This window comes from Athalia rosae, chromosome 1, assembly GCF_917208135.1.
Source record: "Athalia rosae chromosome 1, iyAthRosa1.1, whole genome shotgun sequence".
Lineage (NCBI taxonomy): Eukaryota > Metazoa > Arthropoda > Insecta > Hymenoptera > Athaliidae > Athalia > Athalia rosae.
Genome location: NC_064026.1, coordinates 32,601,095 through 32,626,317, shown reverse-complemented (window position 1 = coordinate 32,626,317; position 25,223 = coordinate 32,601,095). Strand labels below are relative to the sequence as shown.

Sequence of the window (25,223 nt, the reverse complement as noted above, 5' to 3'; positions counted from 1 at the left end):
AAGTACAAATATTAAAATGTTTGTAGATCACCGGATGCTGGAGGAGCCAGGAACCAACAAACCTGCATTTTCCTTTGAGACGCTGTATCCATATTGAAATAAGACTGACACGTAACTTCGCAGTTGTTTGGATTTATTGTCCAGGCCCGAGAATTGCAAATACCTGAAAGCTGTAGCCTCTGATCCTCTGGGTTTTTTCCGTGTCAAGACCAAGATTGCAATTACCTGGACAAAGGAGTAAATTTAATGACATGTCATCATTAGTATTCGTTAACATCAGGGTTGTGTTCAACTTCGATTTAAAGGATATGCTCCGACGGAACGTCAAGGGTGTGTCACGAGATTTTGATCAGTAAGTTATCAGATCTGATACCGACCGATGACGATGAATTGTTCGTAGGAAATTTACCCTATGCTGATTCGCCGACCGATATCCATGGACCGACCGATGACGATGAATTGTTCGTAGGTCATTTATCCTTCGCGGATTCGCTGACTAATATCAACGTGCTTACTGATGACGATGAATTGTTCGTAGGTAAATTACCTTATGTAAATATGCTGATCGACATCTATGGCCCGACTGACGCCAATGAACTTTTCGTAGGTAATCTACCCCATGTGGACTTGCGCTGAAATCAGTTCGCAAACATTCCGTTAGATAGCACTAGTTTTTGTAATTCACGAAAGTCCCGCCACATAGCGCTAGCTGTATCGACGAGTTCTTAGTTCACCAAAATTTCGCAAGATGACGTAAGCTTCAACTCGTTCTAGTAGTTCACGGAAATTCCGCTACATCGCGCTAGCTGTGAGTATAATGGAGTAATTATAATGACATTCATCAAGAGACTCGAGTAGAGTATCGCGCCAAGTACATTCAAAAGAAAAAGAGCGCGCGGACTACCGACTATGTATACCGCTAGGAGATAGGAAAAGCGCTGTAGGGCCGACTGTTTTATTAGGTATTCTCGTAAATCATTAGCTTTCTGGCAAATTTGGATACACTTTCGCGATATAATTCGGAGTGAAACTTTCATTTGAGCCTGAATTCAACGGAATTGGTGGTCGGAGAGTTTAGATCTGATAATCTTCGATCACCGGCAGACTCATTTCACCAGATTCACCATCGTCGTCATCATCGTACGTACGTATGTTACGTCGTACGTCACTTCAAACCGTGTAGTGAACTCAAGTGTACCTAATAATACTGATTTCTGAATCTTGTCATAATTAACCAAAGGATCCCGCTTCATGTACGTACGTACCCATATAACGCCGACAAATTGAACGCATTAAAAAAGCGTACGTATGTAATCCATCCTGTATCGCGCAAGCTATCTATATTATCTCTTTTGTCTTGATGAAATGATTGTTGTCAGATATTAGCTTTGCAAGCATCACAGACAATAATGGTGTTGGTCAGCCAACACTGATGAAACACTACTTACACAGATTTCTATGTACTGTTGCTAATCATCAAATCAAATACGAAATTTTATCGTTCATTGACTCTGTATTTATACTCATCAAAGATGCTTCCGCCAACTTATGTCGAGGGTTTCCATGACCTGGATGCGGTCAAGAGTATGGAATATAGACCCTTGGGAAGTACTGGCATGGTGGTCAGCAAATTATCTTTTGGTGGCGGCGCACTCGGAACTCATTATGGGCAAGTGTGTTTCTATGTCTACTGTGTAGCTGATTTTAATTATCGTTTAAACAATTGCAAAGAATTTTGCTAAAAACACCCCAAATTCACTATTAGATTCGATGAGCAATCTTAAGTGGTTCAGGTAACCCGATGCATCAATGCTTCTGCATACAAACACTTGTGTTGATCCAACAGATAATTATAAAATTTTTTTTTTTAGCTAGAGAATGCATGTAGTTGCAGTACTATTCAAAAGTATCAGTGCTATCCACCTTTTGCGAAATTACATCAGACGCAAAATGACATCTTCAAGTGTTTTATAAAATTTGCCGTCATTAAGTCTGGATTATGAGTGCCCCATTATTTTTTTAGTGATTTTCATCAACAGGTCATTTGATGATGCTGAAGCTATAAGGGCAATCAGAGAAGCCATCAAAATGGGTATCAATTTTATAGACACAGCACCATGGTATGGTCAGGGAAAATCAGAGACATTAATTGGTCAAGTAAGTTAATTACGATTTGTGATTGATCATTTCCATGGCTTTTTACGATGTCGTTGATCCAATATCTCAAACGTAATTACAAAAGGCAGTGAAAGGGATTCCGAGGCAAGCGTATTACCTCGCGACTAAAGTCGGAAGATATGAGCCGGATTTCAAACACATGTTCAATTTCTCTGCAGAAGCAACTAGAAAGAGTTTGAAAAAAAGTCTGGAACTACTTGGGGTTGATTATGTAGACGTCATTCAGGTGCGTATTGGTCCACCGATTCGGACTGATATTAAATCAACTGCAGCTTATGTATGGAATTGTTACTTCTTTAAATAATTCGCCGATTCTTATAGGTACATGACATTGAATTTGCACCGTCACTAGACATTATTTTGTCCCAAACCTTACCAGAACTCTCCAAGCAAGTTGTGAATGGAAAGGCGAAGCACATCGGTGTCACTGGCTACCCAGTTTCAAAACTGAAGGAGTTTATTGAAAAAAGCGATATTAATGTTCAGACGATATTAAGCTATGCCAGATTGACGCTCATTGACGATACTCTTCCAAACTACATACCTTTTTTTAAGGTAACCAATAAAGGATTCAGTCTGTACACACCTGTATACATTTCATGATTCGATTGATGCATAAAGCTCATCTATTGTACAGAAACAGGGTATAGGAATTATTAACGCTGCAGTTACAGCCATGGGTTTACTGACTAACAGTGGTCCACCTTTATGGCATCCAGCCGACGCAAACATCAAAGAACTATGTTTGCAGGTCACAACATATTGCAAGGTATGAACGTATGATTTGGATTACATTATTTCAAGTCATTTTACCAAGAATCAATATAATAAACCTCAAATCAATACCTGAAACATGCTGAAACATTCCAATCAAATTGTTTCATGAGTCACAGGAGCGCGATGTTCAATTGGGTAAGCTCGCTGTGTGGTATTCTATGCAGTTCGATGACGTTGCCACAAACTTAATAGGAATGCAAAGCATTGAAATGCTGAACACTAATCTTGATGTTATGCTAAATGGCATCACACAAAGTGAAAAGCAAGTACTGTCTGAAATAGAGGAGAAGTGAGTTGGAGCGCAACATTTCATAACACCTCGATATCGAAACAGGCTACAACAATACTGCTTTTTTTGCAGATACTTTTCCAAGTTGGGCAAAAACCATTGGGAAGGAATGGAGCTTGAAGTTTACTGGAAAGCACTGAACGCTCTGTAAGAACATATGGTTCAGCTAACGTATCAGTCAGCACCAATTAATAACCGAATTTTACTTGATCCAGTTTCTAGCAAATTATAGTGGTCAAATGTAAATCGATGGGTTTTTTGCATTCCTTATTTTTTTACAAGAATGAAAAATAACTGCAAATTATGATGAAATAATGATCATGAGAGGCGTAGGAGTTACGTCCAAGTACATTTGAAAAGGATGGGGCAATACCAAGACTCTTTCCTGCAACAGGAGCTGATGAGTTATGAAGTTTACATGATTCCGTGGGCTCCATATGACTGACCAGTAATACCCACACATACAAAATAATGTTTACAAACAAAGCTTGTCCTTCCGATTTTCATGAATGCAATAATATGCCGGACTAGCTGTTGCGAGATTGATCAGGTTCAGATGAAACTCTTGTCGGTGACATAACAATACTTCAAGAAACACAAGTCAAAGTCAGCCTATGGAAATGATAGCAATAATAATAATCGTATTACTAAATAGAACTGATTCAGAAGCACAAGATCAATAAGCATTCAATGTGAACATTCAAGTAGGTCACTTTTGACTATGAAACAAATCTGGGTCCTTGAGTATCAGCTTCCAAGACGGTAAATTATTCACTAACTCTAATGTCCCATGAGCTTCAATTAGCGTTGCTTGAATGATCTGATGTATGAAATTTGTGGTGGAGTTGTTGTATCTGGTAGTTCGATTTGGTAAGTCAATTCGTACATCAGAATGGTAATCAGGGAGCCAATGAGGTGCCTGTGGTACATCTGCTTCAGCTCAAACCCTTTTTTGAGGCATATTTCTCTTCCACCCTCTGTGTATTCTGACGCAATGGTTTCTACCGAACCATAACCTTGATTTATAGCAAACTGGACAGCAGTATCAAGAAGACAAGATCCAATTCCCTTCCTCCGATATGAATGCTTTACTGCCAGTCTTTTGATCCATGCACTCTTGCCGACTCTGTAACTTTTTGTCAGCCCTATTGTTCCAATAATTCGTTTTGATTGTAATGACACGTCGATGTTAGATTCCTGAAGTTGATTTTCTGACATTATGGAATAATAGCAATCTTTTGGTTGGCTCGTCATTATGTTGGGTTCAAAAGCTTCGGCCACCCAAAATCCAGAAAACGGATTTGACAGGTAGAACCTGAAATTTTACAACATTGTTTGTAGTCATGAGTCTACGCCGTATGTAGATGGCAATGGATTTCAGAGGACGAAATGGGTCGGATTGGCATACTTCGGAATATTAGATATTTCTTGTGCGACCTCCATGGATCGAGCCGTGAGCGACACATAGGTTGATATATAGGTCAAAATAACAACTACAGGAACTACTAGCAGACAGATGGTGAAATGAATCCCACAAAAAATGAATAAGAGTGCGGCAAATAATATCATTAGTTCGAATGTAACTTCCTTAACCAAATTACCGACGAACGCGGTATTTATAGATGACATTACACTCTCCTTCGCTATTTCTCGACATTCGAGATTGTCGCTCGGTTTGTAGCTGCGAATTACTATTATATGACTCATTTTGGCCAATATTCTTCAGCTTCGGCCGCCTAACTTTTCACTTATTTGAGACAGTAATAGAGGTAACAACGTTATGTATGACGGTATTTATACATCATAGGTTAGATTTTCTTTGTCCAAGAGCGTTTTCAAGAGTTAATCCCAGTGCTAATCTATGTCTACGGTTAATCCTCAACCTCATAGCACAATAATCATACTCCTTTGACATAGGCCACTGAAATGTAATAATACTGGAATGCTCACTGCCACTCACTGCATAGCACTGAACTCTATACTATACTGGAACGCGCGCGATAGGAGTGGGGGCAGTGAGAAAGAGATAGTTGTGGTTGGGGTATGTCCGCTTGTGTCACACGCATGTCTACTTTCGGAACCACAAACATCGGTCGGATATATGCATCGTTATCATTAAACTCCAGTTTTTATGAAATTTAATGATCATAGAAATAGATTGTAGATTTCATGTACTACGTACAAATAGATTATCGGTAATTATTTACAAGCGGGGTCCCCGCTATTTTTAGCCATAAAAAAACGAGAAATTAACATTGTATCATTGAAGTATTCTCGTGCCACTTTCTTAGTAAATTTGGCAATCTATTTTTTTTGCAATCAAACTTCAGAGTTCAGTGTTTACATGAGTGAAACACCATGAAACAAAAGTGGAAAAAAACTTAAATATTAAGTCAAAATAACCAGAAATTTTTTTTGTACTTCGTTATAATTATGTTGCCCGTACGCAAAGGAACAAGAAAACGGTGTTGTTATGGAGTGTGTAAAAGCGATACACGATATAAATCATTCAGAACCAGTACATTCTATTTGATAAACTTTCCAAAACCTTGTTTTGAATATCTGAAAATAAAAATCAAATCATCAAGCAAGCTACATGTTAAAGGGTGTGCAAAATGTGCAAAATAAAATTATTATAAATCAATTAGCATTATTAATAAGAATCAAATTGTAAATATTAATTTATTTTTTTATGTTTTTAGATGGTAAATAATGTCAATATCTAACCTCTCAATCAGCTCACTTTTTTCACTTTTTTGCGGACACCCATGATATTTTAGCCACCTTTTCAATTGTTCACAATTATGAGCTTCAACCGACTCATAAATGAGTGAAGCACCATCGATGGTTTTTTCCAATAATGTATTTGTTTGTGGAGATAATGAACCTTGCCCAGCTATTGTTGGTTATGGATTAAAACGATACGAATTTTTTGAATTACCGCCGTTTCAACATGGCGACTGCGCTTGCGCTCGTTTTATGATGAAAGACGAAGCAACACACGTCATGATTCTGAAATTTATTTCTTACATACCATGTATTTAACGTACAGTTATAGGCATGAAATAATATAAGTATGTACTGATAAAACTTTTAAGAGAAACGTTTGGAAATATTACAGAGGACTCCATAAGAATAAGTAAAAATATCATCTTTTTCTGGCTTTGGACTGGCTGTTCTCGACTCTGGATTGATTCCTAATTTAACCTTGTTGCAAAATTAGACAGCTAGGAATCAGGCACGAATAAGAATGAAATAAATAAACCAAAAATTTTCGGACAAAATTGTGGCACAAAGGAGACTTATGATCTTCATTGCACGTACAATTTAGAATTAAATTTGAAATGGGAATGCTTCCCACGGTTCCTCTTATACCTCCTCAGGGATATCCTCAAAACCTTCATTACCCAAATCAACACCTTCAAACAGGCGTTGGTAACATGCGTTCACTGAATCATTGAAGTGCTTGTAGGGGTTTTCCCCAACTAAATGTTCTCTGCAGAGCCAGCAGAAGTAGGCTTGGCAGTAGGCACATATCATCTTGTTGCAACCGTCGATCTTAGTTGTATAGGCCTTGCAATTTGGGCATTGCTTTGTATTCTCCTGTAAACATAGGAAAGTAATGTGAGCATTTATCTTTTTTTTTTCATTTGAATTTTAGGTGATACCTTCAAATACGAGTTGGTGAGGTATTTTTCAACGACAATTTGCAGCTGCTTTTGTCCATATTTTTTTTCCAGAAGTTTTCTTTGTTCTCGATTTGCCACTTTGTATTCCTCAATTAATTTTTTCTGGTCGTGGGAACTCATAACACATGGGGCAACGCCATGATACACCTTCAAATCAAAATCACCTCACTTATACTAATAAAATTCCAGCTACGAAATTCTAATTCAAATGATTTTTAGAGATGATCTTTGATGACGGAACAGCTACATCTCTCCAGACATTTCAATCATTACGTTCTATTGGTTTCAAGAAGATTGATAAAACTGATATACCTTGCGGCAATAAATGCAGAAATTATAAAGACAATTGGCGCAACTAGCCAACGTTTTATCTCCATCTTTTGTAACAGGATACTGACATTTCAGACGTGGGCAGTAGATGATGTCACTCATTGAATCCAAAGTTATTTGCAAGAGGAGACATTCATACCTCTGGTAGAGATCAAAGGCAATGAGTTCCCGTATTTTTTCAGGGGTTATCTCCGTATTGCACATGTGCTCAGGACAGGGGATACTGCTGATTTGGCCCTCGTTGATTTTGGTGATTATGTATGTTTTAGCGCAATTCTTACAACAAACGTGTTCACAATTATGGAACTCAAGACATTCCCTGCCTGAAAATTCCTCGAAGCAAATTTTGCAGGCATGAAAACTATTTTGGAAGTCGATTTGGTGATAAGTTGAGTCATACCTAACCAGGTATTCCTCAGGATTCAAAAACATATTATCGTTTGAGGCTCGTGGGTCAGACAGTTGGCTCAAGTCGGACTTTAAGTAATCGTTGGGTTCTTCAAATGCCGTGAAAAGAAACGATATATCAAGACATTGTTGGATACCCAACAAACTAAGCAGCTCATGTTTTAGAAACTCCATCCAAATGAACAGAATTTCATTCCCTTTATGATCTAGCCACAGTTCGTCAAGCTTTTGACAAATTTTAGAAATCTCCCACATCGGTAGCCAAGTAACAGACATTCGGTACTCTGGGGGATTTACTGACGGATAGTTGGATGGAAAATTAATGTAGAGAGTGGCGGGTGGTAGATGTCGTACAAAAAACCTCAGATAGGGTAGCGTTGGACATCTGTGCTGTAAATTTAGATTTAGATATTCGATTTCCAGGAGCTTATCTGGTAGCGTGAGCGTTCCTGTCAATATACACTCCATTCGACCGCACAGATCTTTGTCTGCAGTGTAGCAAAACTCGTCCGGGGTATAAATCTCAGCCAGCGATGCAAGTTCGTCCTTCTGCCTCTCTGTATCACCCTTTTCAACACGCAATTTATCAATCATTTCAACTACAATGTATAAATCACCTGAGAATAAGCTCATGCATAAATAATATTTTCTATCAACAAGTTTTCTGATATGTCTATCACACGGTTTTTGCTGAAATGTCTAAAGCTATTCCAGAAAATGCAAGGTATTACCATATTTCTGCCGGTTTTTTCACCAACAAATGAACTGGTATTTTGACCCCTTGATGTTGTTGAAAAACAATCGCGGCAACAGGTGTAACCACTGAAATAGGTATATCTCTATTTCAGTGGGTGTAACGCAGACGTATACGCTGTATTGATTTTTGACCAATCTGTTTTGTCGTTGACTTCCGTCATTTTTTTTTTAATTTCGATTCTTCATCATCGGCGCGCGCGCTTGAGATGAAATCAAATGGGTTCAGAACAGAATTGAACGTTCGTCATTGGAATTTATTCTCTGCCAAAGGATTGTGGCTAGTCGAAACGGTTGCTTAACGAATGAAATATTAATTCAATTTGAAGCTTCATAGGTCACAAAAGCATCGCTTACACAATGATTGTAATTCCACCCTGAGCAGTGCCGACCGTGCAAAGTAGTTTTTCAATTATTCGTCGTCACGAATGGCGAGTTGCCATAATAATTGTCTTCTTCTCAGGAGCAACGTTTCTACGCCAATCTCAAGACCTCAGCAGCCGGAATCCATTATCTCTGCAACGTAAACCGGCCGGCCCTTCAACACCGCTGCGTTCTCTAAGAAACTGGAGGCTTGTCTCATTATTAAACAAAACATATTGTCTTACCTCGATTGCCGAGTCCAGCTATTTTTAATTAATCTGAACAGATCAGCAAATTCGGGATCAACAAAAAAAAAGGCAGTAGCAAGCTGCTTTTGACAATCAAGTTATGTAAATACAACGTAATTCAAATTCAATCGTCAGATACTCTTCAATAAACTTTATTATAAAATGGTATTGTTACACAGTAAATGTGACAGAAACAATATGATTGCATCAATTTTCGAAATAATCAGAGAATTCTGAAATACTGAATCTTTTTTAATTCATTTGAATAATATAATAATCATGATGGAACAATAATTCTAATTACAGATAATCGTGGCACCTATCATTGTTCTAGGCTTACCTTGTAGAAACTTAATGTTCGCTAGATATTATAACAATTATCCGAGGCATAATATTTAAGTAAATGTTTCAGTTCTATCCGACTTTCAATGTTTGTTGCAACAACTGCAATAAATTCTTGAAAACACCTATCTTACTTGACTTCTGCGTGAATGTTATAATAAATTTTGTATATCGTTCAGCATGTCAAGTGTTATTACGTAGCACAAATAATCTTTATCGTGCAGCAGCCAATTTATGTAATCCTGATTATTGTGTGACCTTTCAAGTGAAATATGTCAAGTGGAATTTCGAATACCTCAAAAACCATATCACGTTCCAGGTTATTACGACCTAGCCGCCCTAAGTCCTCAAGTACTTATCTCTGTATGATGTACAATCTGATTGAGAATGGACGGCAGACTAGCCCTGTGTTATCACATCACCACCGCACATCGATCCTTTGAGCTTGTTTTCATTTTTGTGCCTGCTTGGCTGAACTCAGTTGAAGAATGTTCGAACGTTAAGATCTAATTGCAAATAGCGATATATCACATAATTCATCATTTCAAGATTACTTTTCATCAAGCTCTGTTAACTGGAAGAGCCTGCTGGGATTCAGCGAGAAGCTTCCTTGCTGTACTAAAGTGCTACTCTTGGGGAACCAATCGTGTCAGCCAACTCAGCCTCTATCAGTCCATGTCAGTTATTTTTCGTTTTGCTCCAGTGTCCACAAGGTCAATTCCGGATCCGATCGCATTTTCCTTCAGTTTCTGGTAATTTTTCAGTCTGCTTGCAGCATAATCCTGAGAATAAATGGAAACTTTCTTGAACCGATCATACTGGTTTGTTTTATATCATCGATACCAATTTTCCAAGTATATCGCCTTACCCAGTAGCCAAACGGAATTTGAGAGAGCTTTGCATTAACAATAGACCAGAGTCCCCAAAAGAGATGACTTGCCAATGAAAAAGTCTTGATTTCCGTCATTAAACGATCTTCTTCAGCAGCTCCCTCCTTGTTCAGTGTCCTCAGATAACTTTGAATGAAATAAAGCTGTTGAAAGAACAAATAGATAAGTCGGATGCATGCTAAGAATTGAAACCTAACTATAGTTCCGATCGATTTAATGACTTCTACTACAGCATTGAATAATTGTGACTGCGACATAGTGCAGGTTATTTGGAAAAAGGTGCGATCGACTCATTAATACCATAACTAAGTAGCGGTCGAACATTGTATATGAGCAATTGTCAGCACCTTGATACTTAGTCAAATATTTAAACATAAATCGGTGTAAAATATGTTTGCAGAGTGAAACGTGAAAGGATAGTTGAAGGACAACTTTATAAATAAAGAAAGTCACTCTTGTTTCACTAGGTCGTATCAATCAAGTGCATTTGTATCTGCAAATATGACATCAAGTGAAGAAAATTTGAAACGACTACCCAGTTATGACTTTCCACTTTGTTTTGGGCACACAATTCCAAATACACTGAGAAACTTGAGAAACTTCAGAGTTTGTTCCTATAAATACAAAATTCGATAGAACAACCAAGTTAGTGAATTGATCTTGCATATTTTTGTTATGGTCTTTCATGTTTGTTATTATACGATATGAATGATAAAAGTTGAGTAATCCAGGATCATACTCAGTCATCGTTGCGAATCAGGTAATAGAGTAACATACTCTTCAAAAGCCTCTTAACTTTTAATGCACATTTTTGTACTCAAAAACACGTTACAGTTCACATTTGGTAAGGGAGGTAATAGATTTGGACTATTGAGAGTGCGTGTAGTGGTACTCTAGTGTCGTAGAGGCGCAGATGCGGTTCTGGTTGTCGCCATGTAGATAGGCGCAGAGGTTGATCAGCATCCATCAACAACGCTCAGCAAGAGAAGAGCCCGTCAGACTGGCGGTATGATTTGGTCCAAGATTTGATGAACACAGGCCTTCTCTCAAGGGATCGCGGTCCTGTGAAACTAACATATACACACGCCAAGGTGTCCTATCCTTTCTGCAATGCCTCAATATACAACATAAAAGCTATGAGCACTATGCATAGAGTGCCAATTGCAAACCATTAGATTGAGAATTAGATTTCTTTTACTGTATTTTTTCGTGAAAATGAAAACTTGGAACAACTAATTTATTAAGAAAATCAAATTCATTTTTACTTGAAATAGTTTCATCAGCAAATCGAATGGTTGAAAATTATATAAATTGTATAGGTATACAGCTCATAAAATGATCTGATCGGAGGCACCGTAATCGCAGAAAACACGAATAAACTCTCACATTCAATATTTTGGAGCGTGTGGAAATTCTGTTCTAAACCCTTAGAATAATAGAATTTGATTTATGCAGGGTACTTTTGATTTAAAATAATAATAATGAATGAGTAGTGATGTTGATTTATGGTGGAAAAAATCTCTTACCGTTGCTCAAAATAAGGCTCTGACATCAGTTCTTCCCTCCCCCCAGCAGTTTTATATTGAAAACTTACCTTCTGTTCCTTGGTAGGCCCAGCAGTTCCTCGATTATGGAAAAATGGATATTCTGGTGCCGTGTAATCGTACTGCCACTCTACAAAGTGGTTGGCTAGATCGAATCCTCTGTAGTTATACGAGCAGTATTCAAAATCGATGAGTACCAGTTCTGGCTTCTTAGTATTTTGTTTCAGCAGGATGTTACCCTCTTGCATATCGTTATGGCAAAAGACAACAGGATGCTTTTCTTTTGTTATATAAGATCTGAAATAAAATACATACATTTTATCCATTTGCAAATGAAGGTATGGACTCTCTAAGCATTTGGTGGCAACAAAATGAGATGAGGAAACTACCTGTACCCAACACATTCCAGAATGGTACAAGCCAAGCTGAAAATCTAGGCAATTATAATGAATTAAGCCAACGTCAGATGATATTATGATTTGCAATGACAAATGAGATAGGGTATTAGGCAAAGTGTTATATATCCTTGATTCTTATCTAATCTAACCCTTTATCTATTGTTTGATTACTAGTAACACAATGGCTATGACCATAAATCTGCCATGATATTGATAAGTTGATCATGCTTTCGATACGCTATGCAGATACATAACATATAAGAGCGATGACTTAAGTTTCACAACCTCAAAGCAATCGGTGTCACTCCGTATCGAAGAGAAAATCAGTTAAGGATTGACTTTCAATTTCTTTAATAGAACTTTTACCTGAGCCACGTAACTTCTTGCGTCAAGTCCATTGATCTCAAAAAATTAATGTTGCCTGATAATTTGGTGTCCTCATCTCCAGGATTTTGTAAAACGTCCACAGCGGTGTCAAGCCATCTTTCCATGGTGTCCCACAGCCAAGTTGGCTCTTTGCTGATCGGAATTTGCATGGTGTGAATATCAGCCATTTTTTCTGCAATTAGACTGCTAAGAGATGGATCTGCCAATTCTTTGGTAAGCAAGGGTCTCGCAGGAATATACTCTTCAATTCTACCACCAGGAAATATGCCATGCAATTTTGGACCCAGTCGCCTCTCTGATAAAAGAGTAAATATTACAGACTCTGTAATCAAGCTTTCTAGAGCACGCTCCCCATGGACTTGTCCGTACAACCGCAGAAGCACTTGACGAGGCTCCCCTCGGATAGGCGCTGCTCCTTCTGGTAATTCGACTTTGTACAGCCAGTTACTCAAACCACCGCTGCAACACAAGCAAAATGATGCTATTAGAGTTGTTTCACTTGATTAATTACAAAATTCCTTTGTTATCACCCAATCAGTTAACACATAATAGAATTGTATAACCATATAATTATTAAATTTTCTAATGTCAGGTACAATTTGTCTCACCTGATCCGCTTAAACCCAATATCATCAGCTGTAACGTATTTCCAAGCACCGTGCAAGTAATCACGGCAAATTCGTGCGGCTGTCTCTCTCATTTCCGGATTCTGTTCTGACATCTACAAATATTGGGGGAAAACTAATTAATGAGAATATAAAAAACAATAAAAAACTCGTGCAAAATACAACGAACGTATTTTAATTTCAGATAATCGGAAAGTCATCCTCTTCATAATCATGGTATACCAGAATTTGAACACATTATACTTGGACACTACAAACTATCATCACACACGTGTATAGTTGAAGATGATGTGCGGAACGAACGCCCGCACACATCGATTTCGTATATGTATAGATTAGTGCTCAAAGGACCGATATAGCTAATTACATTTCAATCCTTAAGTCTAACTCAAGTATAATCTATGATGTGGGGGATTTGACAAAATATAAACATAGGATAATTACAAGCCTTGTGAAAAATTGCTCATCATACGATACCAACTTGTATAAAGATTGGACCCGACTGCCCGCAAGCCCCGACAAGAAAGGTGACTTGCGTTTGCGCGGTGTCTTGAAATCAATATTTTGTCACTTATTGGGTGAGCTGCATATGCACCTGGAATCCTCGATTGAGTTCTTGCCAGTAAGTTATAATTGCAACCCATACTTACAGAACCAAAGAGAAAAAAACTGATCAGTGAAGAACCTCCTAAAATTGCAATTCATGTGCAACTGATTGAGTATCATTACTAATTTGTTTTTTCTCATGTGATACTTATCACTTACGAAAGATTGATTTCTAGGAAACGTCTACCGACTGACAATGATGATAAAGACTTGTGGAAAATAACCAAACAATATTTCACACCATAGCAGTAGTATAGTTGGGTATCAATGGAATATCGAATATATCGTCTATGAGTTATCAGAATTGAAACGTACCAACCGAACATTCAGAAACGGCAGTAATAATAGGTGACCAGGGTTAATAGTGGGTCATTACCGCGGTGTTAATCTAGCATTGTTTGATTCTACAAAAAATGAACCTATCACAATGTGACAAATAACCGACATGCTTATATCACATCAATCTATATAGGTATATAGGATCGGTGAGATACCACGAGCATGCCACATAAAAATAAACAGTTTCTGAATATAGAGCGCATTAGCAAATAATATGTAGAAATGAGTGAACGATGTAGGTAACTTAAAATTGCATAAGCTTGTGAAACATCCGATCACGTGCATACTTGACAAGAGAAAAAAGACACATCCTGCTATTTTCATTGAGCCCAACAATCCTGCAAGACCACAACCACAGCGTTGTATTTTTCGCGATTTTTCAACAATCGAAGTTCACTATTCAGTATTGAATCAAATAAATCAATTCTTTCTACTTTCTGAGAATAAAATCCAGATATTGTAGAACGCAGATTATCCGTTCCAATTGACGATAAGACGCAGTAAACCCATATCATTATACCCAACTCATCCAACAGTGCACGATACACTGTAAGTGGCCTACATTTTATACCTATAAGTATACGTACAGTATGGTTATTTACCAATATCAAATTTGTATTCCCAAACAAATATTTATACGCACGGTGATTGCGAAATTGTGTTGTAGCGTCGTTTGAAAACTTTACAAGGTATAAGCACTATAGGTAGCTAATTTTGTTTCCATTCGTAAAATTTTGTTATTATGTATGACGATTTGTTTGTATTGATTTTTATCTGCCGCCACGTTGTGCATGACTTCACAAAGGGGTATTAAATAATTTATTTCCTTGTGGAACGCCAGTCATTGGACTTGTCGCATCGACATGACTCAATCGTATTTATATAGATGTCAGTATATTTATGTGAGTGAATTAATTATAGGGAGAGGTGGCCATTTTTCGCGCCCAATATGTATTGAGTAGGTTTATTGTATCCGTGTGTTATATGCAGCTCCTCAATTTATAAATAACTTGGCGGTAAGGCGAACGCGGATAAATGACCGCTCAGCTACACGGTCAACGCATTTTATGAATGCATTATAGTTTTGCGTTATAATTATCGATATACTGGATAATGAATGATGCATTTGTATCATTTTATTCACAGTTCAAAACATTGCAAATGACGTATAAAGTGAATGAGCACTTATGCCTTTTATGCTTTTGATGGAGCACGTAATTATCGTACGGAGTCTCTGCTGCAATATTACATATTCACCGACGATATGAAAAGTGAGTTGTAATTCAAACATGAAAAAGCTATAATAACGGTAATATCGGTTCCCAATGATCTGACAACTGTATACACATACATATACCATGGTACATACATACATATGTACATACGTACGTAAAGGTAGGCTGAAAATACTTGCACTTGTGAAAATACATTCATGCCTATGTATGTACGTAAATACGTACCATGTACGGAATAACTAGGTATGTTTTAAAAGTATGCTGCATACACCAGCTATACGTTATGTCTTGTGACCCACCTTGTCTTTGATACCCATCGTGTCCGCAGAAATAATAATTGCAGACGCAGAGTTCCGTTAGCACTGTTCTTTTTTTATTTTTTTAGTTTTATTCAACTTTTCAGTGGTAGTACGTAAGACCTCGGATTCCGAGTATTGCTTTGGAGAATCAAAGAACGAAAATGCAGATTCGGCGCTTGTCGTTCAAATTGTATCAACAATATGTTGATTGAGTAATATTATTCGAACTGTTCGAGGTTTAAATTGAATTGCAAACGTTGAGTATAACTTTTCTGTACATATGAGTTAAATAGAATTGTTCGAATTTTATGGTGGAGGGGATTGAAGTTCCTCGGAGGTAATTAAAACAAAAAGTCAAAATGCACGACACTCCTTCACGAAAGCCACCAAGTATACAAGAACTACCGCGAGTGGCACTGTCTAGACATTGGTTTGATGGAGAACTAAAAATCGGGGTGGGGATTACGGACGATTGATTGGATAGCGTGTTGCCATCGTGATCGTGTGCCTTGGAATCGTCCATTGGTTGATCGACATTGCGCGTAAGAGGGGGAGAACCCAGGCGTCCAGCGCCACTTGTCACGCGGTTCATGATTGTCTCAATCAAAGGCGCAAATTTTAACCCCCATTTCTGACTTATTCGAAGATAAATATTTCATATCGGATAAGTGTTGAACATACATGGTGATAAGATAAGTTGAGGTACTTACTCATTTAGAAATATTGAATAACTGACACGTGGCCTGCTCACTTATTACTTCTCGTAACCGTTGCGAATTTTTACGAGCATACTATACATATGTATACAGTATACACGCATATCGAGTAAAGGTAATTTTCACAGATATTTTGGCAAACACCATTTCGTTATCGAACAAGTCGAACAAGTTTCACTGTCGCCGTCGTTTGCATATTATTCGAATACGTAAACGTAAACAGCATTCTACGTCACGTCGAATCACACCTTCCAAATATAAGTATGTGCGTACCAAGTATGTATGAATATGTATAATTTAACTCTTTCTTTCACTCGTTTAAAAAAGTGTGCTTATAATTAGAGCTAATTGTAAGGATTAGAAACTTGACCGCCATCCCAACGAATGTGTCTCCAGGTTGCCCTTACTGGAACCTTAGGAGAGAACACGCCAGTCAGGGTAGACATTCGCAACATACGTTTATGAGCGGCGACACGCCGTGCTTTTAATCATACATATATGCTTTTGCTACACGCATATTGCAAGATAAGAAGCCGGTGCAATTCATTACAACTGCGGCGAGCATAAAAAATTTGGTAATGGTTTCAAGAAGCATTGAATATTTAGCGCGTTACACCCAGGGCCGCTGGGCCTTAAGAGTCCTTGAAACGGCACTGGTTACACCTGTTCTATAATTTTTTTGCCAAAGAAATCATGAGACAAATACTTTTGTAGCGGTCGTTCTTTGGTATAGAGATCAGTGGGTTACTCTTCACCAGGTTGCTAAGTCCACCCATGTATATCAGTTATTTACCATATGCCCAAGTAGCGATTCCAAAAATAAAATACGATAACTTATTACCGTTACAATATTCTTTTCAGGATGAAATTGATTATAAAATAGGTATATTATCTATTTGCTACGCACGTACTAACATTCTCAAATTCGCTGGGGCCGCACGGACGATGGCATTGAGGAGACGGTTTCGGGCACTGCTTGCGCGTCTCATGGAAATATACAAACTACGAGCAACACGTATATGACGCATAAGAAAAGCAGATGCGCTATTATTGCATTGAACCATGGACGCATTGAACGCACGTATCAACTTTTTATTGAATTTTTTTCAATGAGATTACCGGCCTTCTTTTGGTCTCAATGTCAAGCACTGTTTATAGTTGTGTGTTAATTATCATGATTTTAATCCGCATACTTCGGTAATCTATTATTGCATCTGGACTTTCCCTTATTTATTTCCGATATCTTGTGATGGGTAAACAGAGTTCAAAGAAAATCTACCCCTTATAACGTCTATAATCTAATCAACTTCTAAATATAACGCTTGAAATTTTTTTTACAATTTTAATGGAAATCTACCACATACACTCGGAATGCGCAAAGTAGTAGATACTAGAGTAATTGTATCTTACTTATATGAATATATTTGTATACTTACCTATAGGTATGTGTATATTTGTATACATATGTATAGCATCGATTTATATACTTTAACTTCTATGTCAACGGACGTTTATGTTGATCGACTTACGGCTGCACTACAATAATGTATTTAAGAACGATTATGTAACTGGGTTTCAAGAGGACCCGTAAGTTCCTCTGTCATAGCTCATAAATATTTCTAACAATAAAATGTCTTATGTAGGATAAGGTGGGGCAATATGGGGTGCTTAAGGAATCTATTAGAAAAAAAAGTAAAAAAAATCTTCAATTTAAAATGATATTTGAAGTCCTTCTCGATCATTTTAAACAGATTTTTACGAAATTTTCGGGGTGCCCCATTCTGCCCCGCTATCTCATATTGTCTTGCGTTCCCCTATTTTTCCATCCTGTAGTTAAATTTCATCGTCATTTCACGTGAAATATCCTTAGTCTGTGAAGATGCTCATTCGATGTAGGTATTATACACATGATCCAAGTCATTATAATTTTGCTTGTATTTTCATCGGTAATTCTCCAAGTTATAACAATAATCTCATTCAAACCTGAACATGAAGCTGGATATAATGGTGATTTTGAGCATTTCTTACAATAATATGGGCAACTTTAGGTTCAGTGATTGACAATTCCTATGTAATGTGAGAAAACTTTGAAACCGAATTCTAAAAAAATATAGGCCCAACAGAATGATTATTTTAAAAAAAGTTGTATGTTTTTTCGTTGATTGTGAAAATGATAAAAAAAAAAAATATTAGTTTCCATTTACAAAACGGACGCTGACCGTCAAATAACCTTGGACCTCGCCTTGGACCCATCCATCAAATGAGAAATAACTAATGCTGTTACATTTCCTCGTTGAAGCCAAATATCTTTTGTATAAATGATTTTTTCGAAAAACGTCCAGTTAGCGAGCTAGCGGGATATTCGGGTGTCTCAAGAAAAATGCCTCACCCTGTATTATAATCTTTTGTGTGTCTATAATATAGCAGTATCGGTACACGAATGTGTTATGCATCACGTAGGCAATATGTGAAGTTGCGAGGTGAATTAGATTGCAGGTGTTTGAGATTGTTCGTAAACAATCTTATTTACAAATGTTTATGTATTTTTATATTCATATACCAATTTTATGGAAGCTGCACGTTATACTCGTTAAAACAAGAATCATTTCATGTCCATACATTAATCCCTCGATCTCGATGGCATGCATTTGTAATATGTGTCACACACCCACATATCAAAAAATACAAAATTTCGTATGTTTGTATAAATGTCTTCTAATGACAAGTCGTAAATACCCGAAAAAGGAAAATTGTTAGATCCTGGCTCGGCCGGTTCGTATACTCAGGTTTTTTTGCAAGACAGCCTCCAAATGTGAAAGTCGGTATATAATGAGATCGTGATTTCCGGCGGTATAATTTTTGCCCTATACAGCAACATTTGTAAAAGAACACTGCGAATTGCGTCAAACCGCTAACATCGTGTCTCGCGATTATCCTCGTCTGACGTTACGTTCATGCGGTATAAGTACAATTATATATGCGTGAATTCAAGTTTCGTAGAAAAATTGCATCATATATAACGATCGTTCGCGTGTCATTTAAATCATTCTTACTTGAACTGAAGTTATAAAGAAACAACGTGGTTGTGAGTTCAAACCCCAAGATTCGGTATAGTATACGACGCGATGTTGAAACTGATAATCTTAGCCATGGTGATGGGAAGGTAAAAAAATTAAACCAAAATTGTAACGTTATAGTTTGGTGCAATATGCTTATCAGGCATTATCAATACCCATACACCGTAGGTTCGCGCGGAAATATACCTGTAAGCGATAGTCAATGCGTTGAAATGAGAAGACTTTGCGCCATTTCAATAGCATCGGTTTATTCTTTACTTTCCCTAGGTATATTTGGGGCTTCCTAGCTTCATTATGAAGATTCATACCCAAGTACTCCATTATCTTAATGTGTGGTTTTCGAATTATTATAGCTAGCCGTTCACAAGCCTTCCCAATTTTTCAACAAGATATGCCAAGGAATTGTGAAAATTGTTTAGTCGTGACGACCCTGAGATTTTAGTGGAATAACAATGCACTTGAGTATGACCTTCGAAAATGTTTGAAGAAACTTATTTTTCCTGTCTGTAATTGACTCTGATTCCAGGAAATTACAGGGGGAATAATCTTGTAGCATTGTTCTAAAATTTCCTCGTTCGTTTCCATCGCGATCTTGGGTCGAAACAACATATTCATAATAAGGACGTAAAAGATGGGACGATCGATGGATGTTGATTTGAATACCTGTATGTACCTATGTATACTCCTTTCGCAGCATTCTTCAAAGGCACTTTATGCTCTTTATATCAGTATATGTGAGTTGCGCACATTTTAGAAATATGATCATGTAGTTGGTTCCTTTTGTTTAACCAATATTGCTGAAAATTCGTAAAGATTACACAGTCTGCTACTATCAATTGATGCTAGATTATCACTGGGAATATCCCACGGTTGAATTCCACCTGCGTAGAATTTATTCAATCTTCCGCAACCAAATTATCTCGTTGTCTGTTGTACTAACGAAATAAATTCACATGAAAATTGGAAAAAAATTTCGTCATACATGTCGTGTTGTATGGGCGACCCGACTTGCGAATTGTTATACGTAAATTATGGTATAATTGTAGAGACTAGAGCCACACCGTAATTGGTTACCACATCAATGGAACTGTAAAGTCACAAAAATTTGGTAATTATTTGGAAGTGGGTTACACCCTATTTTCGAACATAAAAAAACGATAAAATTAACATTTTTTGATTTTTTTCAAATAGTTCATTTTCACGACGGAGTAATGAAAAAAAAAGTGACTGCGAAAAGTGAAGATTTCCATGAATATTTCAATCATCTTTTGTTATTTTGAAGTTTGGTCATTATACATAACGCTGAATCCAGTGAAAATTTGGTCTGAAATTTTTTTAGGCATACAGGGTCATTTTCGAGTGCTCCATCAGTCATTACACGGCAGGGAGAACCCAAAAACAACTATCGAAATTTGTGATTAGGTGGTGGTCAGGTGACAAAGACCTATAGGTGTAACAATTCAAAATTTTAGTATTTCTTCCATCAATCCGTAAAGCTAAACAAATAAACAAACAATAAAAAAAAGTTATTTTTTCAATTCTCTCTGGCTAAAAATAGCGGGGAACCCACTCGAAAGTTCGAAAATTTTTATATTACTGATTTTTTTTTTATAACTTACTCCACTCTTTATGTACTTTGAAACAAAAGATACTTTCAATCTTTTAAAAAATAAGAATATAAAAATTTCTACCAAAAATAGCATAAGTATCGTTTTCTGGGTATTTAAAAATTGAAAAAACTAATCGAAATATTCAGTTTCTGAAATTTTAGTATTTCTTTTTTCCATCAATCCGCGGTAAAGATGAACTATTTGAACAAAAAAACTCGAATGATGAATTTTCGATTTTTTATGGCTAGAAATAGAGTGGACCACACTTTCAAACGATTACCGATAATTGCCTCAAATCGTTCGACATGGAAGTTTAGGATAATATTCTTAAAATCTAATCCATGGTCTCTAAGCAGATGTGTCGATCACCCCAAGTTTGTTCTCGTCAACGGACTTGTTGACTCGTACATAATAAAAATTGATAGTTATAGAGCTGATTGAACTTGCCTGTGTGTGTATGTGTTTTGAGATGGGTAGTAATAAACTGATAGCACACTGATAGACTAAAGCATTCGTTCTGCATCGACGACATCCAGTTTGGGACGAATGTTACGTGCCGAGCATTGCTCCGGATAGGATCTTATAGGTATCCGTATCACACACGATTTTGTTCTAGGTTTATAAAACTTGAATTTAATTCTATTTACCAATATATTGCCTATGAAGGAATAACCGATTCAGTTTTCATCTAATCGACTCGAAATTTTATTCAATTTAATTCCAGAGCAATGGCAGTCGAGTGCGAGCCTTGGGGATCTGTCAATGGACAAGTGGTAGAAAAATTCACGATGAAAAATGCACATGGCTTAGAAGTTGATGTTCTTTCATACGGGGCAACAATACAAGCTATTAGAACGCCTGACAAACATGGAAACATTGCTGACGTCGTTCTTGGCTTCGACAATATAGAAGGCAGGTTTTTGTATTCCCTAACCGTTTATCATCAAATGTAAGGCGCAGAAAACATGGAATATTAAGTGTCCTGTTTTTCTGCAGCTGGTTCAAAATATAAAAGAAGTAAAAAATGCTGAGGGTAATTTTCGCAATCAATTTGAACCATCGATAATAGCCGAATAAAACTTTTGCCAAAAGGTTATCTGGGTACAGACAATCCTTACTTTGGAGCAACTGTGGGCCGAGTTGCTAATCGTGTCAGTGGAGCCAGTTTCATCCTCGATGGAGTTCCTTATACTTTGGCTAAAAATATCCCTGGACATAGTCTCCATGGAGGGTTGGTAGGCTGGGACAAAAAAATTTGGAATACCGCGATTCAGGATGATGCTGTGTGGATGACACTGCTCAGTCCTGATAGAGAGGAAGGTTACCCTGGTGCTGTAATTGCCACCATCAAATTCAGCATCACTGACGATGGGAAATTGATCATTAAGATGTCCGCCGTTTCTACAAAAGCCACTCCGATTAATTTAACCAATCATAGCTATTTCAACTTATTTGGACATGTGAGTAATAATTATTACATGGAAGCATATGTTTGCCAGAGTTCCACTTAAAGTGCTCCCTATTCATAGGATGGCAATGCAACCGAATTATACAAACATGAGATAACAATAAATGCAAACCGTTGGACTGTGACGGATGCTGATAGTATTCCGACGGGTGAAATCAGACCGGTTGCTAACAGCATAATGGATCTTAGAGTTGCCAAGCAACTGGGTCAAGTTCTTCCTAAGGTCCCTAGCGGAGGATATGATTTTAATTTTTGTATCCCAGAAGATCATGGACCAAAAGGAGAAAGATTTGTAGCCAGAGTACTGCACCCTGACTCAGGAAGATATTTGGAGGTGCATTCCAACCAACCAGGCGTGCAATTATATACTAGTAATTTTCTACCGGATATAACCACTCAGGGTATACTTGGAAAAGACCAGCAGAAGTATTTTAAGCATGGAGCATTATGTTTGGAAACTCAAAATTATCCAGATGCTGTAAACCATGTCAGTATATCTGGATTTATTTACTAACGCGTTCCCTGGTTCATGTATACTATTACACACAGTTCATTGTTTGTTTATTTTTTTTTCAGGCAAATTTTCCAAATAGCATTTTGAGGCCTGGTCAAACATACGAGCACATTGTGATTTACAAGTTTGGTGTGCAAAACCAATAACTATACCCAAAATATATTCAAATTTGATATATATCGGAAGTTCCTCTGAAACCGTTTGATTATATTGCAATATGGAGAACTTCATATAATGGTAGTAAATATGTAATTGTCTGTAATTGCAGGCTACTCAACAGGGTGCTTCAAAGAACTTTTCTCCTAGACAAACTCAAAAGTTTCGTTTTAGTCTAAAAAAAACGCCTGTTCAAATCTTATGGTTAATATTTTCATATCTACATGTCCGTCGTGATTAACATGGAAAAAATGTTATTCGTCGCTTTTGAATTTTATCACTCGCTAATAAATTAGTGTCCAGACATAACCGACAGATATTTTCGTAGGGAATTAAACGCTCTACAACAAAGGTCTGGAATCGTTTTTTAATAAGTCTACAAGTTTGAAAGTTATTCAAGGTCAAAATTGCATTCACGGTAAATTTCATGATTTTTGGACTCTGTGTTCAGATTTTAACAGGCTTTTTTTTATAATTGAACAAAACTTTTGAGCTTGATTTGAAACAGAAAAGTTTTTTCTGAAACACCCTACTGCTCACAAACAAATCTATCGCTATAATTGTCATTCATCATCTGGAAAGAACAATTACTTGCGTCCGAACATATGTATTATAGGTGTGGAATCATACAGCGAATGAAAAATCGTCCCCTTTCTGCGTTTACCATGTAACTGCAAAAATTCAATTTTACAGAATACAAGAAAAACATATATTATCACAAAAATCTTGCTCAAAGCTTGGAAAATTTAAAAATCGTCAGAACCTTAAAGTAGACATTTGGTTTTTGTACATAGTGCTTACAATGCATGTAGATACCAAAAAAAATGATGCGACTTTTAAAAAATTTCTGTTTGCGATATTGATGTTTGGGATTGAGTTTTGCTATACAAAAGTACTTTAAAGGATTTCTAGCCAATAATCTCAATTTTGAAAAAGATGTAGATACGAGGTTCACGCAGAAAGGGGACAAAATATTGCTGATAATATGACCTGAATAAATCTTTATTTTCTACCAAAATTTCACCATGGCAGGTATAATCGATAATCATTTTCTTTGCTGGTGGATGAATCTATTGCAATTTTACAAGTACAAGTACAAAAACAAAAAAACACTATTGTGTTCGAAGTCTAGATATTGAGTTGATTGAAAGACTCATGATGTTAATGAAGGAGAAAGATTCACCTCCAATGGATTATGTTTCTTTGATGTTGCTGAATCAAGGTTTTCGAGCAGTCGTTCTTGACGCTGTTGGGTAATCGGTGCTGCCACTGGTGTGTAGCGATCCGAAATCCAGCCTTCGATGTGATATCCAATGAGGCCGACAACTCCAGCTATAGGAAGCGTCAAGGCAATTGCATACCTGCGTAGCGCCATACCTAGTAATGGCCACATCTTCTGTAAAAATTAAATAGATTGGATCAGGTCAAGTCCCTTTTATAATTATCCAAGCTGTCGCCGGTGTCTGAAGATTTTTATCTTTAATCGACGCTGTTGCCAAGTTGATAGTACCAAGAAGTATTAGGTTAGCATATTTCTTGGTGTCCAAAATTTTTGTTGATAGGATCGGGAAGTATTAACAGGAACAACACACAAAAAATAAGTACAGTTAAAAAACTACAGAACAAATTGAAGCGCTTACATTGTCGGGAATTCACTAGCTCACTGAAAATATAACATATTCGGTATACTGTGATCAAGATACGCGAAAGAGGGGAGATTAATGTTTTACTTACAATTAGTGATGACGTTGCTACACAAGTGTTGCTACATCATTGTAACGACCATTCATTCACGTTATTTTCATTGTAGCAGCACAGACTGACACAGATCACTTGCAGCAGCGCATGAGCGAGCACGTACGGTCGGTAAACCATGAATCGTTAAATCAATTTTGGGTAAACCTTGTAAATCAACGATGAATTCTTCCGTAAACTCTATAGCGGTGAACAAACTAATACCATAATATTTCCAACAGTCGAG

The 25,223-nt window shown here is 37.1% G+C and overlaps 5 protein-coding genes and 1 long non-coding RNA gene across 40 annotated transcripts; 1 reads left to right on the top strand and 5 right to left on the bottom strand.

Annotated features, from left to right (window-relative positions):
- Positions 1 to 62: 62 nt before the first annotated feature.
- On the bottom strand, positions 63 to 685 carry LOC125500284. The gene is made up of 2 exons (XR_007277578.1): positions 548 to 685; positions 63 to 225 (listed from the first exon to the last, which is right to left on the bottom strand). It is a non-coding gene; the product is annotated as an uncharacterized LOC125500284 (long non-coding RNA).
- Positions 668 to 24,260, top strand: LOC105691574 (galactose mutarotase-like). Of its 24 annotated transcripts, none has more exons than XM_048650349.1 (12): positions 668 to 808; positions 1,533 to 1,669; positions 2,040 to 2,157; positions 2,243 to 2,404; positions 2,500 to 2,733; positions 2,816 to 2,947; positions 3,072 to 3,244; positions 3,317 to 3,391; positions 21,829 to 22,016; positions 22,197 to 22,564; positions 22,634 to 23,059; positions 23,149 to 24,260. In XM_048650349.1, exons 2-12 carry the CDS (start codon positions 1,533 to 1,535, stop codon positions 23,230 to 23,232), a joined length of 2,097 nt encoding a protein of 698 aa, XP_048506306.1. In that variant the 5' UTR covers positions 668 to 808; the 3' UTR covers positions 23,233 to 24,260. The 24 variants fall into 24 exon arrangements, with proteins under 24 accessions (XP_048506306.1, XP_048506618.1, XP_048505975.1 ...); XM_048650661.1 differs by having other exon boundaries at positions 2,024 to 2,157; XM_048650018.1 differs by lacking the exon at positions 668 to 808 and adding an exon at positions 835 to 1,257.
- LOC105691575 (N-acetyltransferase family 8 member 3-like) lies at positions 3,860 to 5,203 on the bottom strand. The gene is made up of 2 exons (XM_025746585.2): positions 4,653 to 5,203; positions 3,860 to 4,559 (listed from the first exon to the last, which is right to left on the bottom strand). Exons 1-2 carry the CDS (start codon positions 4,949 to 4,951, stop codon positions 4,046 to 4,048), a joined length of 813 nt encoding a protein of 270 aa, XP_025602370.2. The 5' UTR covers positions 4,952 to 5,203; the 3' UTR covers positions 3,860 to 4,045.
- LOC105691569 (E3 ubiquitin-protein ligase RNF14-like) lies at positions 6,249 to 8,597 on the bottom strand. Of its 2 annotated transcripts, XM_025746583.2 has the most exons (4): positions 8,403 to 8,589; positions 7,246 to 8,238; positions 6,913 to 7,080; positions 6,249 to 6,847 (listed from the first exon to the last, which is right to left on the bottom strand). In XM_025746583.2, exons 1-4 carry the CDS (start codon positions 8,403 to 8,405, stop codon positions 6,614 to 6,616), a joined length of 1,398 nt encoding a protein of 465 aa, XP_025602368.2. In that variant the 5' UTR covers positions 8,406 to 8,589; the 3' UTR covers positions 6,249 to 6,613. The 2 variants fall into 2 exon arrangements, with proteins under 2 accessions (XP_025602368.2, XP_025602366.2); XM_025746581.2 differs by having other exon boundaries at positions 7,246 to 8,597.
- On the bottom strand, positions 9,172 to 17,604 carry LOC105691570 (choline/ethanolamine kinase). 5 transcript variants are annotated; one of them, XM_012410114.3, is made up of 7 exons: positions 15,702 to 16,113; positions 13,205 to 13,317; positions 12,850 to 13,055; positions 12,576 to 12,768; positions 11,862 to 12,108; positions 10,246 to 10,410; positions 9,172 to 10,159 (listed from the first exon to the last, which is right to left on the bottom strand). In XM_012410114.3, the coding sequence occupies exons 1-7, from the start codon at positions 15,717 to 15,719 to the stop codon at positions 10,046 to 10,048; spliced, it is 1,056 nt and encodes a 351-aa protein (XP_012265537.2). In that variant the 5' UTR covers positions 15,720 to 16,113; the 3' UTR covers positions 9,172 to 10,045. The 5 variants fall into 5 exon arrangements, with proteins under 5 accessions (XP_012265537.2, XP_012265534.2, XP_012265536.2 ...); XM_012410111.3 differs by lacking the exon at positions 15,702 to 16,113 and adding an exon at positions 17,333 to 17,604 and having other exon boundaries at positions 12,576 to 13,055; XM_012410113.3 differs by lacking the exon at positions 15,702 to 16,113 and adding an exon at positions 16,412 to 17,267 and having other exon boundaries at positions 12,576 to 13,055.
- LOC105691576 (small integral membrane protein 12) lies at positions 23,061 to 25,118 on the bottom strand. Of its 7 annotated transcripts, none has more exons than XM_048652345.1 (3): positions 24,977 to 25,118; positions 24,426 to 24,638; positions 23,061 to 23,913 (listed from the first exon to the last, which is right to left on the bottom strand). In XM_048652345.1, exons 2-3 carry the CDS (start codon positions 24,633 to 24,635, stop codon positions 23,830 to 23,832), a joined length of 294 nt encoding a protein of 97 aa, XP_048508302.1. In that variant the 5' UTR covers positions 24,636 to 24,638; positions 24,977 to 25,118; the 3' UTR covers positions 23,061 to 23,829. The 7 variants fall into 7 exon arrangements, with proteins under 7 accessions (XP_048508302.1, XP_048508426.1, XP_048508266.1 ...); XM_048652469.1 differs by having other exon boundaries at positions 24,426 to 24,635; positions 24,977 to 25,114; XM_048652309.1 differs by having other exon boundaries at positions 24,883 to 25,022.
- Positions 25,119 to 25,223: the final 105 nt, after the last annotated feature.

Coding starts and splice junctions, on each gene's coding strand:
- LOC105691574 (XM_048650018.1), top strand. Junction 3,245..3,316: donor CTGTCTGAAATAGAGGAGAA/GTGAGTTGGAGC, acceptor CTTTTTTTGCAG/ATACTTTTCCAAGTTGGGCA. Junction 22,017..22,196: donor TGGCTTCGACAATATAGAAG/GCAGGTTTTTGT, acceptor TTTTGCCAAAAG/GTTATCTGGGTACAGACAAT.
- LOC105691570 (XM_012410110.3), bottom strand. Junction 13,056..13,204: donor ATTGGGTTTAAGCGGATCAG/GTGAGACAAATT, acceptor CTTGTGTTGCAG/CGGTGGTTTGAGTAACTGGC. Junction 10,411..11,861: donor GGCCTACCAAGGAACAGAAG/GTAAGTTTTCAA, acceptor TTCTTTCAACAG/CTTTATTTCATTCAAAGTTA.
- LOC105691575 (XM_025746585.2), bottom strand. CDS start 4,951: ATGAGTCATATAATAGTAATTCGCAGCTACAAACCGAGCGACAATCTC. Junction 4,560..4,652: donor GAAATATCTAATATTCCGAA/GTATGCCAATCC, acceptor GTAAAATTTCAG/GTTCTACCTGTCAAATCCGT.
- LOC105691569 (XM_025746581.2), bottom strand. CDS start 8,304: ATGAGCTTATTCTCAGGTGATTTATACATTGTAGTTGAAATGATTGAT. Junction 7,081..7,245: donor TCTGCATTTATTGCCGCAAG/GTATATCAGTTT, acceptor TTTGATTTGAAG/GTGTATCATGGCGTTGCCCC. Junction 6,848..6,912: donor TCACCAACTCGTATTTGAAG/GTATCACCTAAA, acceptor CTATGTTTACAG/GAGAATACAAAGCAATGCCC.
- LOC105691576 (XM_048652345.1), bottom strand. CDS start 24,635: ATGTGGCCATTACTAGGTATGGCGCTACGCAGGTATGCAATTGCCTTG. Junction 23,914..24,425: donor AGAAACATAATCCATTGGAG/GTGAATCTTTCT, acceptor GAATTTTTGCAG/TTACATGGTAAACGCAGAAA.